At 40.3% G+C, this 20,066-nt stretch overlaps 2 protein-coding genes across 3 annotated transcripts in view; both read right to left on the bottom strand.

Annotated features, from left to right (window-relative positions):
* Positions 1–2,975, bottom strand: part of mon2 (MON2 homolog, regulator of endosome-to-Golgi trafficking) — a 38,194-nt gene extending 35,219 nt beyond the window's left edge. For both annotated transcript variants that reach the window (XM_080504315.1, XM_080504316.1), the window contains exon 1: positions 2,503–2,975. In XM_080504315.1, coding sequence (XP_080360441.1) covers positions 2,503–2,610 — 108 coding nt within the window. In that variant the 5' untranslated portion in view covers positions 2,611–2,975. The remainder of the gene's footprint in view (positions 1–2,502) is intronic.
* A 3,389-nt stretch (positions 2,976–6,364) lies between these two features.
* slc6a13 (solute carrier family 6 member 13) lies at positions 6,365–18,956 on the bottom strand (the record flags this gene model as incomplete). Its single annotated transcript, XM_080504962.1, has 14 exons — positions 18,761–18,956; positions 17,902–18,036; positions 16,597–16,737; positions 16,233–16,314; positions 15,895–16,027; positions 15,567–15,701; positions 13,525–13,628; positions 13,149–13,273; positions 11,590–11,702; positions 11,316–11,453; positions 11,103–11,205; positions 7,344–7,444; positions 6,918–7,088; positions 6,365–6,529 (listed from the first exon to the last, which is right to left on the bottom strand). The coding sequence occupies exons 1-14, from the start codon at positions 18,945–18,947 to the stop codon at positions 6,365–6,367; spliced, it is 1,833 nt and encodes a 610-aa protein (XP_080361088.1). The 5' UTR covers positions 18,948–18,956.
* Between the last annotated feature and the right edge of the window lie 1,110 nt (positions 18,957–20,066).

Below are 20,066 nucleotides of genomic sequence, written 5' to 3'. Positions count from 1 at the left end.
TGGATTGTGAGAATGAGGGCAGAAACAGAATGAAGATTTGCTGGGGAAACAGGCCAGGCTCTTTACTTGGCCATTTTTTATTTTTATACAGGCAATAAAGAGCTAATGATGTTGTATTTGGTTGGAATAATGCAGTTAAATGCAAGATTCACTGAAAAAACGTATCAATTTACTTTTATGGACTTCGATATTATAAATGATGACAAACAAACTTTTGAAATATTGAAGAATCACAGCGGTATCAAACTGCATGAACCACATAAATGATTTCAATTTAAACTGTGACCACAGACACTTGCAGGACAACAACATGCGGGACAGTACAACTGTGACCATTTCAATTGGAAAAGGATGTTCTCGTCACAACATCATCAATCAGGGCGTTCACCCGGCCGGACTCAGGTTAGGGGAGGACATCAAAGAGGGGCTCTGATCTGCTACGATCCCTGAGGGAAAGACACTGGTCAAGACGGGAAAAAAAAAAACCCTCCATGATGGTAAATCAATATGTGAAGCAGATGCTTCCTCGAGCCTTGAAGCCATGTGCTTTTTAATGGTCCTGTCTGACTGCCACCCCACTCGGTTTCAAACAATTGGAAGCGAGTCGAGTGCCGAGTTATTTTTCAAATTAATGTTGATCTTGCCTTCAGCCAAGGTGAACCATGGGGAATATAAACTATGCCTGTGAGGCAAGGTATGTAGGGCTGCAAACTATATTGTGAATGTATCACAATATAGATTCAATATCATCAAGATGAGCAATTTTATCTTCTGCACGTCAACATATTTGGCCAATCGGATAGAGTCCGACTACCCTGTACAACCCCCACCAGCTAGAGAAGTGTTTGACGTCAAAAATTGAGTAAAAATAAATAAGATCTCAAACTGCAAGACAATGACATAATCCATAAGCAAGCCTGATACAGTGCAATCCTAAATGGATATAATGTTACAACTGCCAGAAAGGCTTAGTACTGTGCATTTCATCTAATGACTTGTGTCACTACGGTTATCTATTGGAGCATACAATGAGAGAGCTGTATGCGGGAATTAAAGGGATTCCGGGCTGTCTGAGGTGATGTCAGCAGAATAAAACCAACACTGGAAACCATAAGCTGGATAAAAAAACCAAAAAAAACCCAAATGGATAGATGTTCTCTGCTTGCATGTGAGAAGTGTGGAAAAATACAACAGAATCTAGACATCAACAGAGTTGGAAAATGCAAAGAGAACAATCGATGATTAAAAATATAATCCTTCTCCTGATGCAGGAGGTTTCAGGCAGCGTTCAGCAGAGTCCACTGTGTCGCCAGCAAGGTGGAGTTGTACCAGCTAATGATGGCATCCCTCGTGTGAATACGGCACGCACAAACTGTTAAAACCACGACGCTGTGCCGCCTCGTACTATTCTACTCTCAGACCAAGTCATGAAGTCACCAAGACTCTGTGCCACACAGCACACCCAGTCAGCCGGCACTAACAGCACAGTAAGTCATCCAGACGAATAAAAAAACAAAAACACTTGTATGAAATCACTCTTGGCTGCATGTCAATATTGAGAGACTTGTTTGGGAAACAAAGTTGGAACCTCTAATACCAAACAGAGACTTTGAAATGACACAATTCACAAATAGAATATATATAGTCAAATAAAATGGAGGCTTGAAGAGCCAATCCACATGACATCACGCTCAGTTTCAAGGATTTCTGCACATGTGGACGGAAAATCTGAGGACATCAGCATGTAGACATCAAATCAGACCGTGTAAAGTGTGTGAATCAGACTATTGCGTCAACCACAGTTTCACCCAGGAGGCATTACATGGAATAAACAAAACCGTGTCTTTTAAGCGAGGCATCAGCCTTGCCATAAAGGTTGAATTGGAAAATAAATGTTTGTTTACTTCTTGCAGAAAATGCACTACAACATAGTCAAATGAATTCCCCTGGGAATTAAATTGATTAGATTGTAGTGTTATGTTAATTTCAGCTTGTAAAATAATCTAAATACAACGAAGATGTTGCGTCCAGTGTATTTTAGGAAGGGATGTCCATAAACCGAACTATTTCAAGCCTTTGTTGTATTATATGTTACTATTTCAGCAAAACGAAGCCAAGTGAATACAATTAAAAGTACTGTATTTACACTGAAACGTCTAATATGCTTGAAACTTTTCAGTTTGTGTTATGATGCATCAGTATACAAAGCCATCCACTTTTAACGTTTGCCATCATGTCCTAAGAGTATTTAGAGACACCTGTATTAGCCAAAAGGTGAAATAAACCAATTTAAAACATCAACGTCCCTTGACGTGTGAAGCTCACAGGTTTTACTTGCACTGGACTGTGTCAACGTCAGATAATCATCAGATGACAAGAGGCCCGGGGGACGGTAGAGAGACGAGCTCAGACATATCGGTGAATAGAACCTGCCACATAAACGGCAGTAAAAGACGGTGGAGGTGCAGGACACCGAGGTGGAGCTAGGGCTAGCCGGCTAACCTCTTTGACAGGGGGGAATTTCTTCTTGCACTCCATGGAGAGAGACCGCAGGTCCGTCTGCATGTTCTCCAGCAATTTCTTCACCGCCTCGGGGCTGCTGGTCGACATCTTCGACGGGGGTCTTCGACGGGTAAATATCTCTGGAAACTTTGAACGTTAAGGATTGCGGGAGCGCCGTCGCCCCCCCACCCGTCCACCAGCGGGGATATAATCCGTCGCTCCTCTAGTCGCCTCCCCTGGAAAGGAAAATAAAAACGCCGCGGTCCATTGACACGGGTACCCCGCTGCCGAAGCGCCGAGCGGCGCGGTGCCTGTGCGCAGGACAGCCGCGGTGACACCGCCTCACAGCCCGTCGACGGCGGCTCCGCGGACCAGCATCGTTTTACCCTGACTTTGCGCTTCTTGACGCCGCTGGCTGGTTGTGGATATCCGCTAAATTGAGCAGGCTGCCATCAGCGGCCGTGTCAGCTCCACTTTCCTTCCCACAATGCTTCGCTGGACAGTGACACGTCACTCGGACTTCCGTAAACAGTGGCGCTTCAGAGGAGTGACTGCAGCGCCCCCTGCTGGAAGAGACTGGCACTGACAGAGCCACTGAGGCTTACGCGCATACTGAACTCAATTATGTGCACCTAAAAAAAAAAGAATTAAATTAGGATGGAGAGACACTAACAATCTAATGCAAAGAATGACCTCTCCATATCCTATCATATCCTATCATATCTTATCCTATCCTATCCTATCCTATCCTATCCTATCCTATCCTATCCTATCCTATCCTATCTTATCCTTCATCATTTCATCCAGTTGTGGAGGCTGGAGCCATGAAACCAGCCACCCAGAGTTAGATGGGCACATCTGTCTGATACTGATGATATGGAGGATGAGTGTGGCTGTCACAGGTCAGATTGTTTGTCAAAGTAACGCTGCATCCATGAGAGGAGCCGCCTGCTGCCATCCAACAGAGGTCAGGATCATATGATCACTTAAAGGTGCTATCAGAGTGAAATATCGCAATGTTTACACTTGCAGACCATCTCTCTGGTGACACTCTTTCTTCTCGGCTCCGTCTTCACCGTCGCCTCCATCACCTTCCTCATCCTCTGCTGTGGCTCCGTTGTCGGCCTTCTCCTCGCCATTCTCCTCTCTGTTCTGCATGGGTTCACTTTTGTCCATCGACGGGCCCTGCCCCTCGTCAGCAGAGGCCAACTCTTCTGAGAAACCCTCAGGGTCTGAGAAGCCAATGATAACGTTTCTCAAATGTGTCAAGTTTGTGTTTTCTAATGACAAAAGTTGAAAATCATTAAGTTATATCATAACATCCATGTTGGTTGATGGTATTGTGTAGTGAACAATCTCCATATTCACCATCACCTTTATGCAAAATTAAATGAGAATTTTTCATTTAATGAAACAAGGTGCTGGAGCTGATACCAGCTAACTCCAGGCGAAGGTAGGGAGACAGAGACAAAGATGCACCTATGGGCAATAAATCTGACACGTTGTTGGATTGTGGGAGGGTAGAAAATCCACAGCAGCAGGCCCAGACCGTATCTCAGCCGTTTGACCTCCTCGCTATGAGGCAGGAGCGCTGACGACTGCTCCACCACAATGGATGGATGGACATATATATATATATATACAGTAAGTTCTCAGATATTCATAGCCAAGCATGAAGCTCATGACACTATTGCAGCTTCATATTTATATATTTTTTTAGGTTTTGGTAAGACAGCATGTTAAACTTAATTTTATTAATTCAACACTGACATCACAGCCTTCTCCTGTATCTCCTGGTGTTCCAGAGGATTCCATTTTTGGTCGTCTGCTCTTAATTATAGCGCTTTAGAATCTTCACAAAATATATATTATCCTCTTCCACTGCTATGGCCTATTGTCCTGTCTCACTTCATTTATTGTAATTCCCTTTTCCGTGGCCTGTCCCAAAGAAAAAAAAAAAAAATCTATAAACTAGTTCAGATCTGAGCTGTTCTGACTATTACTGGAATGCCCTCCATCCATTTTTCACCCCAGTGCTTCGAGAGCTGCACTGGCTGCACAAGTGACACAATTCTGCTTCAGACTTCCAAAGTTACCAAGAAGCTGCTCCTTCCCCGCACTTCTCAGACGTTCTCCACATAAGCACACAAAATCGCATACCCAGGCCCTCTTCACCCAGCCCCCCCTGCCTGCCATGTGAGCTGGAGCCTCCAGCTGCCTTTAGAACTCCCTCCCTCTGTGTAATTCATTACTTTAACACCATATTCGCTCATGTTATTTTTCTTGACTGTTGTTATATGACGTAAAATGTATTTCATATTTAACTGGAAGACAGAGATCCACATTTGAGAAGTAAGGGCATGGGTGTTGTTCGGAGGACTGAAAAATGAGAATGTGAGGAAATACATTTAACAGATATGTTGCATTTTACTGGTCTGTATCAATTTTGTTTCTATTATGAGATACTTCAAATACACTATACCTCATAACAAATTTCGTTTCTAAAAATGTATTACATGGAGGTTGTATGAGAGCAAATCAGCATCACATACAAGTATTGCATTTTTTTATGAAGACAGACAATCAATTTAGTAAACATAATTCAAGGATTTAATAATAAATTTGAAAAATATAAACATTTTAATAAAAGTGTTTGTTTCAAGTGAAAGTTTTTTTCATCTATGGAAACGTTTTAGTACATCAAAGTTATACATTTATAAGCATTTTCTCAGTAATCAATGAAAATGTATTCACTCCACCAAAATAAGGCAAATCAAAAAGTGATATCTCATCTATTTGGAATGAAACACTTCAGCCATTCTCAGCCATTCTCCCTTAGCACTTCCTTATTATACATATATATATATATATATATATATAATACAATTTCTGAACAGATCAGTGCATTAGATATAAAGGATAATACACAACTAAATTAAATCCAATGAGCAATGTAATGATTTCAAAACAAAAAACAGAACAACCACAAAAAAACATGTAAAAATATCACACAAGCACCTCAGCAAATCTTCATTGGGAGATAAAGTAACGGAAAATGAATCAGCAGAAATTCAATAAAAATATGGATAATAATATTAAATTCAAAACAAGATGATACATTAATTTGAGTTGTTCTAATTTTGGATAGTTGTCTAAATGATTAAAAAAGCCAATTTTTGCATGTGTTGTTCATTAGTATACTTTTGTGGGAAAATCGATGCATTAGGAATGTTACACCCTTAGATGATGCCTTAATATTCAATTATAAAATCAAAGCGGTCAGCAGAATAGGGCTTAATACACAGTTTGATTTCACTCCAGGCATGCCTGAAAGGAAATTCATTTGAACAGAAACGGAGTTTTATAAGACACGTTTATATGATTTGTGTGCTGAAGAGAACTCACCGCTGCAGAGTGTTGTTCATACCAAAAATGAAACAGAGAGGAGGTAAAGCCAGGCTAACTGAACATCAGAGCTGCTCAGAACAGAAGATAATGCTTCCTTAGAAAGCAGTCACGATCGAATATATGTTTGTAGCCACTGTGGAACATCAGTGGTCACATTTCTAAATGTACACTGTACTCTGCTGTTGTCACAACATATATAAACCAGTTCTGTAAAAAAAAAAAAAAAAATCAACAGATGCATATGTATATGCAAGAATGCTGTCATGCCGTAAGCTGAAGACTCCGGCAGCCAGTCAGCAGTTTCAGGTGAGTTGAGTCTTAAAGCCTGCGTCTGCACCTGTTTCACCACCTTCTCTCATGAGGTATCGCAGAGAGACCGTTGTTCAGGCCAGCATGTCAGAGCTGAGAAGTGACCCTTGAACGCCGCAAGACTCTGGTTCCAGTGTTCACATTTCTAGCAATGAGACTCTTTCTCATTGACCGGGAAGTAGCCGTCCTTATTGGGAGGTGCTTTCTGGTGGAGGCTGTCGCCATCTGCAGCAAAGATGGCCAGCATCTTCTCCTGCTCCTGCTTCGTCTTAGGTAAGTCAGTGGAAGGAGTGGTCAGGAGAGCAATGCGCTGTGAATGGACAGTTCATGGGAAAAAAGAAAAAAAATGGAGTCAATGTTGCCGTCTGTAGGCCTGCAACATCTCTTGAATCATCCTCTTTCTATCACTTGAATGCAACAAAATCAGTAGTAACCACAGCAGTCACATGATTTAACCACGAAAAATGAACTTTAAAGAAATACACTAATAGCCAGGTTGAGATGTGGGCTGGACACCAAACCAATTATCTCAGAGACATATGATGCCCCTTTAGAAAAAGCATTGCCATCTTATGATAATTCTACATCCATCTAATGGTTTCCATACCAGCACAATTCATTGATTTTGTAAACATCACCCTCATCCATAATTGATCAGCATATACAATATGTAGTTGATTTATTTGAAATGACTTTACCTCTCTGAGTGTCCCTGTGGTATAGTAGAGTTTCGCTGCCACCCAAAGAGGGATGCAAAGCATAGAGGACAGGGCCAGGATCCAGCCAATCCCATGTCCCCACCAAGGGTACTCGTATTCATTGTTGTATTTCAAGGGGGAGTACTTGATCAATGCAAAGGCAAAGGTCCCCTGATAAAAAGACAAACAGGAATGATAGTTAATGTTGGCATTATATCGTAATGTGGTAAGTTCAACATACATCTCCAGCAAAATAGATGATACATGTTTTTTTTTTTGTTTAATCTCTCTCTTTTTTTTTAGACATTTACAAAACCGAAAGGGCTTCATTTGACCATTTGTTGTGGTGGCCAGTAGAGGGCACTCTTTTTGCAGAGAAATTTTGTAAAGGCAAAGGTACCAGAAAAGAAAAGAAACACAACCTACAAAGCATGTTGCAGGGGTGAAGAAAAGCCAGCAGTACTTGATGATAGGGCCTGGGCGATAACCAATCATGTCCTCTATGTTGTCATAGAAACGATCAGCACCTGTGACAAGAGGTAAGAGATAATGACTGACAACCCATCGGAAATGTACATCTATTATACACGCACGGACGCACGACGGAGAGAGAGAGAGAGAGAGAGAGAGAGAGAGAGAGAGAGAGAGAGAGAGAGAGAGAGAGAGAGAGAGAGAGAGAGAGAGAGAGAGTAATAATGCAGTAATGTCTGGAGGCAGGCCTTCTTTTGCAGAGTTGTGTGTGCACGGCTTTTCCTAGAGTGCACTGGTGATTGGAGGACAACTCGTCGACGGATGAGATTCCAGAATTAAATTTTTTTTTTTTTTAGAAAATATATCGTGTACATTGTACTTTTACATATTGTTATTTCTAATTGATATTTTATAGATTTTTCATATATATGCTATATGTCCATATATATTTAGTATAGTATCATATGGCTTTGTTTCTCTTTGTTTACCATTCTCTTAATTGTAAACAAATTCAACAAGTGCATGTAAATACTTGTATATGTACAATTTTTTTAGGAATGACTAATGAATAGCTCGATTGGAAGCCACATACAAATATCCTGAAGTCAAAATGTGACAAATACATTAGCACAATGTGTCAAATCTGATCAGTATTAAATCAAAATTCATTCGACTTATTATAAAACTCACTCATTCTTCCATATCTGAGTTAGAGTTAGAGTGAGAGAGAGAGAGAGAGAGAGAGAGAGAGAGAGAGAGAGAGAGTAATAATGCAGTAATGTCTGTAGACAGGCCTTCTTTTGCATTGTTGTGTGTGCACAGCTTTTCTCAGGGTGCTCTGGTTTCCTCCCAGAGAGCAAATACATACATTTAAGAGTGAGACTCTAAATTGTGGATGTGTGCCTGCCTGTCTCTCTGTGTTTGCCCTTTGATGACCTTTTCAGGAGACACCCTGCCATGGTTGGCTGGAATCGGCCCCATGGCCCGACATTGCAGTGTAGAAGATGGATGGATATATGCTGGATGTATATGTATACACATCACAACAATCCTCTAAGGTCGCTGAGGACATGGGGAGAGACAGAAGCCTCAGAGCAGGAAGACTGTAATCACTGTATCGTCTGAAGGATTACGTCAGGTCAATGAATAAGGCACTGAGCTCACAGAGCGTTTGATGACCTGACAAAGTCCGAGTTCGTACAGGTGGAATGTGGCAATATGAAGGAGACAAAAATAGCTGCAGCGGAAATATTCCCATTGTGCAATTGGTCACTGAGCAAAGTTGAGAATGAGATTTTCTTTGCGAACCAATCTTTTTCCTTTTTAAAGTTGTTTTTCACTGTGGCACAGCTGAAGGATGATTACTGCAGATTGCTCCAGAATTTAATACAAACAACCATTAAGCGAGTGTTGACTCGCTGCTGGAATGACAGGCAAACTGGCAGGCGGCTGTATGGGTGAGTGAGGTTATTGAGTTCAGGAGGCTGAAAAACGTGACTTTTGTTGTCACACTGTGAAATAGTAATTGAGATTGTGCCAGAGCAGGCAGTCTGCAACTGGTACCTCACAGTTTTCTTGTCCGTCATATGGTGTCGAACATACCATAATTGACACATCAATGACACATTTCTTGATGTAGTGGGAGTTTGTTGTAAAAACCAGCCATAACAAGAGATACAGAGTCATACTGGATTTGAAGAACATTGACCACATTCATGTGGTGAAGCTGTAACCAAGAAAGAAATAACTGAGAACTCATTACATTTACTCAATTAGTATTGGATTCAGTCCCCCAAGTGTTTGATATTTTTTTATTAAACTAAAATGGAATGTAAAATATAGCTCTCTGATCATGGAAACAAGAAAAACAAAGATTTTCAATCATTTCACATCCTCTAAGATCAACTCGCTGCCTAAATTCAAGTAATGTCTTGTTAAAATGACCATCATATGCATGTTCATAGAAAGATTTTATTCCATCGTTTTAGACTAGTTAACAGTTTCACTGGTGTGTTACCGATTCATTACCTGACTCAGAGCATTACATTTAAACCTTTTGGATACTTTTTTTCACAAAATGTCAAATGTGACACTTCACTTAAGCGCCACATGCTGACAAAAACTTTAAACAGGGAATGCTTTGAGCTATTCCCAGTCGCTCTGGATTCTGATCTCCCTAAGATATCTGACTATGACTAATGTCTTGCACCAGTCATTTAGTTTCTGCGTTTGTCAAAAACCTGTCATACCAGGAAAACGCTGCTGGTTTACGACAACTGCTGATTTGAGTTTGAGAGCAAGCAGAGGAGAAAATCTATCCATCCAGAGGTAGACAATTAATATCCTCAAAGGTGTCAAACGGAAAGTAGGTATTAACATGAAAGGCTGAACAAGACGAACAGGACAAAGAAGGAAATCAAGATCTATAAACACAAGGAGAAAACAAATTGAGATATCTTGGACTGACAGTGGTTTTTAATTTCATGGCAGACTTGCGATTGAGTGGATCACTTTGCATTTGGCAGGTGCAGCACATGGGGACACAGTATGTCATTACTGATAAGAAGGTCTCTTCTTTTTCCCCAACTACCTCATTTATTCCATATGTGGTTGTCGGGCAAACTGCTTTCTATCAAAACTGGCTGGAAATCTTGGCAGTGAGCCAAAAACGGACTTTACAATACCACAACGTTTATTGCCTCCTCTGAACATGTCTGTGGTATTTGTCTGAGGTGCACAGCACATGGTTAAAGGAACTTTGTGGGATGCTCACCTTATAGGTTGACCCTGACAACTGCAATAAGATGCATGTTATCTGCCTGCATTCAGGGTAGAACCACTACACAAATTGACATTAATTGGAGTGTATGTTCTATATGTAAACAGATATAGGAAACAGTGCAATATCCCAGAAAGGAAATGGACAATGCGTAATTGCGTGTGATGGAAAAAGTTAACATTTTTCACTGTATACTGCATTCTGGTCAGGTACCATAAACAAAGATAAATGTCAAATTTAGCAATATGCTAAATATGTCATTGAAGGAACACAAATCTTACTTGGATTGATGTTTCTCATTGTTTTTCCATGTCAAGGAGAAAATGCTCAATTTCTGCAATTCTTCAATCAAAGAATCGGATCATTCCAATTGGTCGATTCAGAGGGTGAACCAAAACTGAACACTAGACGGTAGCAAAGTCCGTTGTAAAGCAGCAGAGAAAGCTTGCAACCTTATTGCTCATGGAATGACTAACAAAGTATGGGACTGAGTCCATAAAAAAAACATGCAGGAAGCTTCAGAAATTGCGAAGCCAAGGAAGAGACAGGTTTTCATCCACATAAGTGAGGAGATAGGATTTCACACTGCCCACGTAGTTAGTAGTAGTAAAAAAGAAAAGAAAGAAAACTGTTTAATCTCTGTTCTTCAGGGTTTCAAGTCTGAATGTGCAACCTATATGTAAACCCATATGTAAACTGAAAGGAGTTTAACACCCTTGGTTTGTAGGAAGTATGAAATTAAACCTTGCAATCTATACAATTAAAAAAAAAATAATACACATTTTTTGTGGTATTGTGGTACGATTGGGTTTGTGACACCTGCATAAAGAAAAAATTTGGTTCTGCAACTCAGGGTCTTTAGAAGGGAAGTTACAGTTTTGGCATTGGGTGTCACTGTTGCTGAAGTGATTCCTGAAATAATACTCTTTACTCACCATAAACCCAGGCTATGCAAACCGTCTCAAAGATGGCCACAAACAGCAGGCACATCCCGCTGGCTGCATAGTAGTCAAAGAGCTGAAAGACATACATTCCTCCCTGTGGGAGCAGACAGGCAGACAATCAAATACATTAAAACACATTAAAAAAAAAAAGATCTTTCTTTTCTTTTTTAACAAACATTGCGAAGCGAGACCGCTGAGCCACACCTCTGTCAGCATGACGAGCCCCAGGAGGAAGGAAACCACAGCGATGGCCAAGATGAACAGCTCCCTGCGGTTTTTACGGCGGAAGGTGGAAGGGTACATGTCCACCATGGCTGTCACCAGACTCTCCACACACACAAACTAACGCACAACAAACACAGTCAAGATATTACGAGATAATATAACATAATCCTATTTATTTACAACTGTCATTTATTTTGCACGTGCTCGTGTGTGTGTGTGTGTGTGTGTGTGCTTTGCAGCATCTCGGTCCCACCTGACTGTCGAGCCCCAGAAACACGATCATAATGAAGAAGCAGCAGGCCCACAGAGGGGAGAACGGCATCATGGATACAGCTCGGGGATAAGCTATAAAGGCCAAACCTGGACCTGACAGGCACAAATATAATTATTCTCAATTTTCTGCTCATTGTGTTGGAATGTTTCATGTTTTGAGAATGTTACAAGAAAAATCACTAAGAAATTGTACATTTCAAGACTAAAGCACCAATAATATGTTTGTTTGATTGATTGAATGATTATTAAAACCAGTAGTTTACAAAGTGTGAGCTGTTCCTCTCATGGGGAAGCAAAAGCAGGCGTAAAGAGGGGCGAGCTTATTTTTCAGGAACATATCATGATAAAAAGAAATAAATGGAGAGTAAAACTAATTAGTATTGTGTTAAAACGCATGGTTAATGACAGTGAATTACAAAAAGAAAATAAGTTACAGTTAGAGATACAACAACTGGCATCTAGCATTAAACCAAAAATGTCTACTTGGAGTGACACAAAGCCTGTGCAGGCTGAGAAATTCTTTCATTTATAGCCAATCTCATTGCCTATCAAAGGTTTGTACAAATGTCACTCAATGGTTTTTATTTACTTTTTTCATTACCTCCTTTGTAGAGCAATACTGAAAAAATATGTAAATTGTTTGAAAAGAAATACAGTTATATAGTTGAAAATGTGTTAAAGAAACCTGATTATGTTTATTCTATTTCCTTCTCATTTTCTTTTGATGGCAGCTTTACTCTTTCTTTGCTTTTTCTCATTCAGCTTCGTGTGCAAGTCACATTGTTTATTTTAACAGATGAGCTGTGTCAGTATTTAATTTTGGGAATTCCTCACCTCCATAATTGTGTTTGAGACCATCAGTTGTGGTGTGCACAGTGGATACACTTCACTGTTTTAATTCATATCAATGCAGGAGCAATTCAACGATGTAAAGCAAAATGATTTGTCTCTCACAAAGAGCCTGGTTGGTCATTAACTATCAATATGTGTCCAAACTTTGGACTTTCACCTTATTAGCTCTTTGCTTGTGATAAGCAGAGGCTGTTGGAAGCAGTTATTTTTGTTTTGGTCGAGATGTTAAGTCCAGACGCTCCTCCAGTGGATAACTTTTCATCATATCCTCCTTCTATGCTCTCATCTCATGAACAGTATATACGTTATAGTGTTTCATCAGAATCTAGACTGGCCAAGTCCTGACATGAAATCAAACTGTCTACCACAGAAATGCTGTTTTTCCTTCTTCTTGGGAACAAAAATAGATGCATTTAGATAAAACATAGGCTCAGTTACTATGATTTCTTCTTAGTGTTTATATTGTACGGAGGACACATTTTGGTCTGTTATGGAGCCACCACATGAATTGTCACTCATAAAAAAAAAAAATTTAAATGACACATGCACAATGCTCTATTATGGTATTGTCTAGAATGAATGAGCAAAAGCAGTACATTGCAGCTTTTTTGCACTTATTATATACGTATATTCTCCCCAGAGATAATGTGGTGGTGTGTTTTTAAAAATGCTGAAAGAAACACAAACCAGATTCAGCCACTTCTGAAATATGGACATTTTGCTCATAGGACATGAAGCCCAGGATGGAGAAGATAGCGAAACCAGCAATAAAACTGGTGCCACTGTTTAGGAAACAGAGGTACAGGCAATCCCTGGAAACAACAAAGGAAGACAATTTCAACTCAAAAGTGAATTGTGGCCAAGGGTTCAAAAATAACAGAGAAAGCTAAAAGGACTACAGGTTTGAATCAAATGAAAAGACAGACTTTTATAGTATTATTGTATAAAATAATTCAAGTTTAAAAAGAAACATCAGGTAAACATGAGGAACAACTGTAGGAAAAAACAGGCAGCATTGTGCAGGTAATTTTGATGCAAACTGCATCATTATCTCAGCTCTTACTTGTAGCAGTTGTTGTTATACTTGTTGTAGCTTCCCAGAGCTGTGAGGCATCCCAAACAGATGGCAAAGGAGAAGAAGATCTGAGTCCCAGCATCCATCCATACCTGTGAATGAAACAGATTTATGAAGGACCAAAGGAACTCCTGTTTTTAAATGTGTGACGATTATTTGTTATTTATTCACAGTCTGTGATAGTGATGGCTCTATACAGTATATACATAGCTAGCACCAAGGGCTTTTTGAACCCTTTGAGCTCTCGCTTACAGCATACGTAATTAACATATGAAGTTTGAATGAATCCATATATCTACATAATTCTGGTATACAAACTTTTAATCTTTTTAGACCTGGAAGAGCAGTTTCTTTCTGTGGAGCCTCGTACCCTTACCACTCTGGCATCGCCCACAAACAAAGCGCATTATCCCTCTCCTCCTCCAAGGCACAAAGTCTTTGAATGCTCACTCACACTTCAAAATTCAAATTAGGCTTTCCCTTCTTCTTGCAAATCCTGGCAAAGTGCTCCAAGTGCACTGGGGCATGTTTCAGATAGTTGGCAGTCAGGACTGAGGAGCTGATTGACTGAGAGGTCCAACCAACAGTACAAGCTCTGGACACAACGTTACACAAAGGCAGGTATTCCCAAGGCATCAACTCCACAGCCTGGCTTGACTTGGCCTGCGCACACAGGGTTTGTATTCATCCCTTGAGTTGCTCCAAAGGAATAAAGGGGGGGGGGGGGCCCTTTTTCAGACTGCCATGTGGATTGCAATCTAATAGCAAGAGAAATAAAAAAAAAAAAGAGAGGGAGAAAGTCCCCCTTACCAACACTGTTCATGGCATTTTCATCTTATTTAGTTGAAACTGCTTAAATCAACCTATAGTTACAGTAAAAACTGGAAGTAATGGGACAGAATCCATGCTCTTTCCAAATCCACAATAACTGTTCTTTTTACTCATTTAGGAACAGAAAAAAAACAAACTGAAAAACCTTAAAAGCTCTCCTTTTTTTAGCTTCCTAACATACCACCTTTTGTGTCTGTCTGCTTTTTGATGCTGCTCTGCAGTACGATTGGACAGGATTGTAAAAGTCAGTGACACTTGGGGCCAATGGTGCTTTTTGTTTTCTTGGAGCTCGGGATTGCTACTTGTTGCAATGTGAAAGTGAAGCATCCCCTTTTTATCGATACAAAAAGAAGCTGGAGTTTGTTTTTCATTGTGACATGTTAACCATACACTTAGCTGTTGCTTCTATAGCAACGAGTTTTCGAACCATTTTGATGACTTGTACAAAGGTTTCTAGAATGTTTAATATCGCAGATTGTTTGAGTTGATCCTCAAAAAGAATGAGCAAATGAACAGATTTTATGGATATGTATTGCTTTCGTGACTTGTTATCGACTGGGATACCATAACTAGAGTCATTTTAGGTCAGGACACTCAAGCTCCATTTCAACTGAATACAAACAACATGAATACCTCAAATGTACCGAAAGCATGATGTCAATACTTAACCAGTAAGGCAAGCAAAAGTGTCGTGAAGACAAATATTTACTCCAACCATTCATGTACTTTCAGGTTAATCAGAAATGCTCATGTTTGTTGCTGATAACTTCACATTTCCAAACATTCAGAATCTCAAAGTGTATCCAAACAGTCAAGCATGCATTAAAAAAAAGAAGTAAAAATGCTGTGATTATATGAGTTGATCAAATGTTTTCAGCACTACAACATCAGAGCACTAAAGTAATCCCAATGTCTTCCTAAATGGTCTGAATGGACTCGACACTGATCAGCTATGTAAACACAGAAGGAATGTTTTACATTGTTAACATTTCTTTTGCAGTAAATTTAAGTGCTACATGGTTTGTTAACAATGTGAGCGTGTGTGGTTTTCTGTGTTTCTGTGTTTGTCTTGTGATGAACTGGCGACCTTTCCAGGGTGTAACCGGCCCTCGCCCATAGTTTGATGGGATTGGCTCCAGCGACCCTGAACAGGGTAAATCAGTATAGAAGATATATGGATGAATGGTTTGTGAACCTACCTGTGGGTCTGATAGCCGTCCCAAGTCAGGATAAAGGTAGAAGTGTACTCCAATCATGGCTCCTGGCAGAGTGACCCCTCTGATCAACAGCACCAGGAGCATACAGTAAGGGAAAGTGGCTGTGAAGTAAACCACCTGTAGGAAAATAACACAGTTTATTAATTACCATGGTTACAACTTCGAGACCGCTCCGGAGCTAAAAAAAAAAACACAAAACATTATGTGTGTCTATCAGATCATACATGAACGACAGAATATTTCATGCTGCAAACCTCCGTCTACATAAAATACTGTTACTGCACATAGAAAACTTGAGAGAAAGTTTCACCTTGCCCGTGGATTTGACTCCCTTCCAAATGCAGAAGTAACAGATAACCCATGCAATAGCGAGACAGATTACCAGATCCCAGTTCAGAGAGCCAATGTGGTGAATACCTGAGGAAATTCTCAGCACTCTGTTCCTGCAGAGGACATACATTGAAAAAAAATCAGAAGTGTTGGAGAATCTATTACATGCTAGATGGTTTTATAACATTTACATTCAAAATTAATTGTTAAGACATTTATACATGTAGTCACTTTGGTGTGTTACAAGGCCATTTCAGGATGTAGGCAAGCAAAAAAAAAAAAAAGAAATTAAAAGAAAAAGAAAATCCAAGTACGTACTCCCAGAACTCAATGACAGGAGAGGTGGTGTTCTCATGGTGATTGATGGAGCTATTCCCCCTCTGAAATGCCATACAGGAATCTTGAATGAAGGACAGACAAAAGGACATTCAGTCGTGTGAAGAAATCCAAGCTTTCTCTAAGGTTTCCAAGTTACACACAGGAAGGAGAAACAATCCCACTGCTGAGGCAGATTAGTGAAGCAATGCGGTCACTTTCACTCCGATATAGTGAAACAATACTGTTAATCAATGATAGGAAGATTTTATACTAACACAGCCATCATTAAAAATATACTTCGATAACATCACTTCAACAACCTTGCCACAAGAGAAAGGCTTTCTGGACACCTCTCACATCTCACCTGTGTTCCACGAGTTATTGCAGGACGCCCATGGCAGATCCCAAGTGAACGAGTTGGACAGATAGAAGATGGCCCAGGCTAACACAACAATGTAGTAGATGTTCAGCAGAGCGACAATCACCTGAGTGGCATAACCCACACCTGAAAAAGAAAAAGAAATCTCAACTTTATGGGCAATCAATTGACGGGGCCGTGAGTTGATGATGCGACAATAAACTATTTATAAACAACAGTGAAGTTTCACCGAGGCATGCTTGAATGGTGAATGGGCTCAAAGAGCACATCCAACCAGCTGAGCGACCTCAACATGCTTTACATGATTTGTATCAGTGGCTCGTATTCACACATAGACCCAAACAATAATGGTGATGGATGCAATGCAAGAGGCTCACACATCATTGGGAGAGACGTAAGATTAATTGTTTTACCCAATGACTCTTCAACACACGATCAGGGCGAGATTGGGGATCAATCTAACAACTTATGGACCGGGAGACTGGAAGACTGATCCCCTCTCCCAACCGAGGCTCAGCTGTCCATTTAATATGCAATGATCAGTGAATGGTGACATAGTGTAGGGCAAGATCTGTGTTCATGAATAGTCTGTTAATATGAAAACAATCAAAGTGTTGCCTTTAGTCTGGTCAAAGGGCCCAACTTCAGCGTTTTATTGGCAGAAAGACAAGAGCGTGTGTAATTTTAGGCAGTAATAATCTGCTTTGTCATTGTTGTTACGACTCTTTTACTGCCGGACTCTTCTTGAAAGGTGAGCAGCTTGAATCCCATTAACCGTGCACACATGAAGACCAAGTTTGACCAAGGCTTGTTCACGCACATGAATGCCACCCTGAGAATATTCTGTCGCTGTCATCGGCTGTGGCTGATGATTATGGCTGAGAACAGACTGAATGCTGAAAGCTACTAGGAAATGAGATGTTGTCCAGGCTTGACTGCTTTCGAGCAATTATAGCGGTTTGCATGAAACCCTTGCATGTGTACTGCCTCTTACGTGATAGAAACACACATGCAGGCACACACGCACTAACACACACGCAAACATGCATCCTCTCAACATACATTACACACACTTCTTTCTTTTCATTTAAATTTATTGTACAAGCACTTTTTTTCACCAGCTGTCTAAGTTTGATTTCAGTATAATCATATTATGTTAACACCACTAGATTCATGTGCAATTCTGTGTATATTCCACACCTATAATTACTTTTTTTCTTGTTTTCTTCCACATTGTCTGCTTTTCATATAATTAAATTCATTTTCAGTCCTACAGATCAGGTAAATTACCTTCAAACAATGGGCATATTTTCCTCCAGCAGGTGATGCCTCCCTCACTGGTGTACTGGCCCAGAGCAGTCTCCAGGAAGAAGACTGGGATCCCACAAGCAAACAGGAAGATGAGGTATGGAATGAAAAAAGCACCTGTACGAGTAGAAATTGAAAAAAAGATTTCACAAGATTGTTTTCAATAATCCATTATTATGACAGTTTAAACATATCAAATATGTACAATTACTGTGTGTGTGTGTGTGTGTGTGTGTGTGTGTGTGTGTGTGTGTGTGTGTGTGTGTGTGTGTGTGTGTGTGTGTGTGTGTGTGTGTGTGTGTGTGTGTGTGTGTGTGTGTGTGTGTTGGGGGTGTGTGCAGTTTTCTGATTTTGATTTCACAACCGCAAATTACAAGGAAAAACCCATTATTAGTCCAAATAATTGCTTGTAAGCCTATTTAGACTTCATACTGCATGTATATGACAGCAAGGTGAGATTATCATCTTCTATCAGGGATCATGCATTAAACATTTACTAGTTTGCTGCATGAAACACACCTATTGCCTACTTGTACTTAGCTAAAAAAAAAAAAAGGCTTTAGAATAATAGATCACATTAATCATATCCTTATTACTTACTAATTTATTTTAGAACCAAGCAGTTTTACATTATGGATCTAGTTGTCACACAGTAGCTTTGGAAACAAATTCAAAGACAGAATTAAAAACAACACACATTCACTAATGCAATCAAACACATTCTATACACTTTTACATATGGGTTACAATAAACAACCTTGTCATGTGTCATTAACTTGAGAGAAGCAATGTTTTTGAATAGGTACCAAGTTAATGAACCATAGGTAGTTGCAGCACTCACCTCCTCCATTTTTATAACAAAGGTAGGGGAAACGCCAGACATTCCCCAGGCCAATGATTTCTCCTGCGACTGACAGAACAAACTCAATTTTGTTGCCCCATTGACCTCTTTCAATCATCTTCTCCTCTGTACTGGGCACAACGTCCAGGGGCCTGTTCTGGCTGTTGGAGGGTTCAGCCTTTGCCATGTTGTCCGTATCACCCGTGTGTTCTCCTGAGAGTGACATGGGAAAGAGTGTTGTGAAACATTAAACATAAGGAAGATTGCAGAAGGGTGTCCAGGAGCAAACACTCAAAGGCAATAAAAATCATTTGAAGACTAATTTACAGCCTTTAAAGTTGCAAATTAACTGCTTAAGTCCCTGGAGACCTGAGATTTGGTCATATGCAAAATGTTGTTTTTGTTTTGTCTTAAGCCTTGATCTAATTCTATGAATCAGTTTATTTTCATGAAATGTTGGAGGATTAAATGTAAGTAAATGATCATTCCAATAATTCGTGACAGGCCCATGTGATGTCTGTGTGTTTATATGGGTTGTAACAAACAGTGCAGCGCCCCATTCAGTTGTGTTGAAAGAGGTCAGTAATAGCTGGAAGTTATATGACCACGTCTGAAGCTGGTCAAGCCTTCAGCCAGACCCTGTTTTGGGGCCAGTGCCGGTGAAAGAATTTCCCTCTGTGGAGGAAACAGACAGCTCACTGACTGTGCTCACTCCTGTCAGGATGCATTAATGTGCTGTTCTATTGCCCCTTTTCCCTCTCTCAGGAGTACACTGTGGTCGCTGCTGCAGTCCAAATTCAAACGGATTGGTCACCAGTCTACCGGAAACACACACTCACTAATCCACTTATGAAAATGCACCAACACTTATTTCCTTCCTTTTTTTATTTATCGGGGGGGGGGGGGGGGGGGGGGGGTGTTTGCACATCCACAAATCAAGTGGCACACAAGTGAGACTTTGAATGTGCTCTCTGAAATTACAGCAACATTGTGATGGAGGTAGATAAGGTAAAGACAAGTAAGATGTAAGGTAAGATAAAGTTTGTTGTCTCAGAAGGAACTTTTCAGGGGGTGGCTGCTCGGAGCTGCCCCCTCTCCTTTGTGTTGGTAATTTGGAATCCTCATTGGACTTCCAGATTATACTATCCCTCACTTTTTTTTTCTTCTTGGAGGTTCAAGTAACACATGTTTAAAACAAACATGGTAGTGGAAGAAATGAAAAGTTCTCGTCATTTATTTAACATCACTCGGCACATACACATTTCACACAGGTCCTTAAAGGGGAGGCACCCTGTGAGAAAATATG

Source organism: Blennius ocellaris (genome assembly GCF_963422515.1).
Source record: "Blennius ocellaris genome assembly, chromosome: 11".
Classification (NCBI taxonomy): Eukaryota; Metazoa; Chordata; class Actinopteri; order Blenniiformes; family Blenniidae; genus Blennius; species Blennius ocellaris.
The sequence above is the reverse complement of the archived record's forward strand: the minus strand, read 5'-3'. Positions and strand labels throughout refer to the sequence as shown.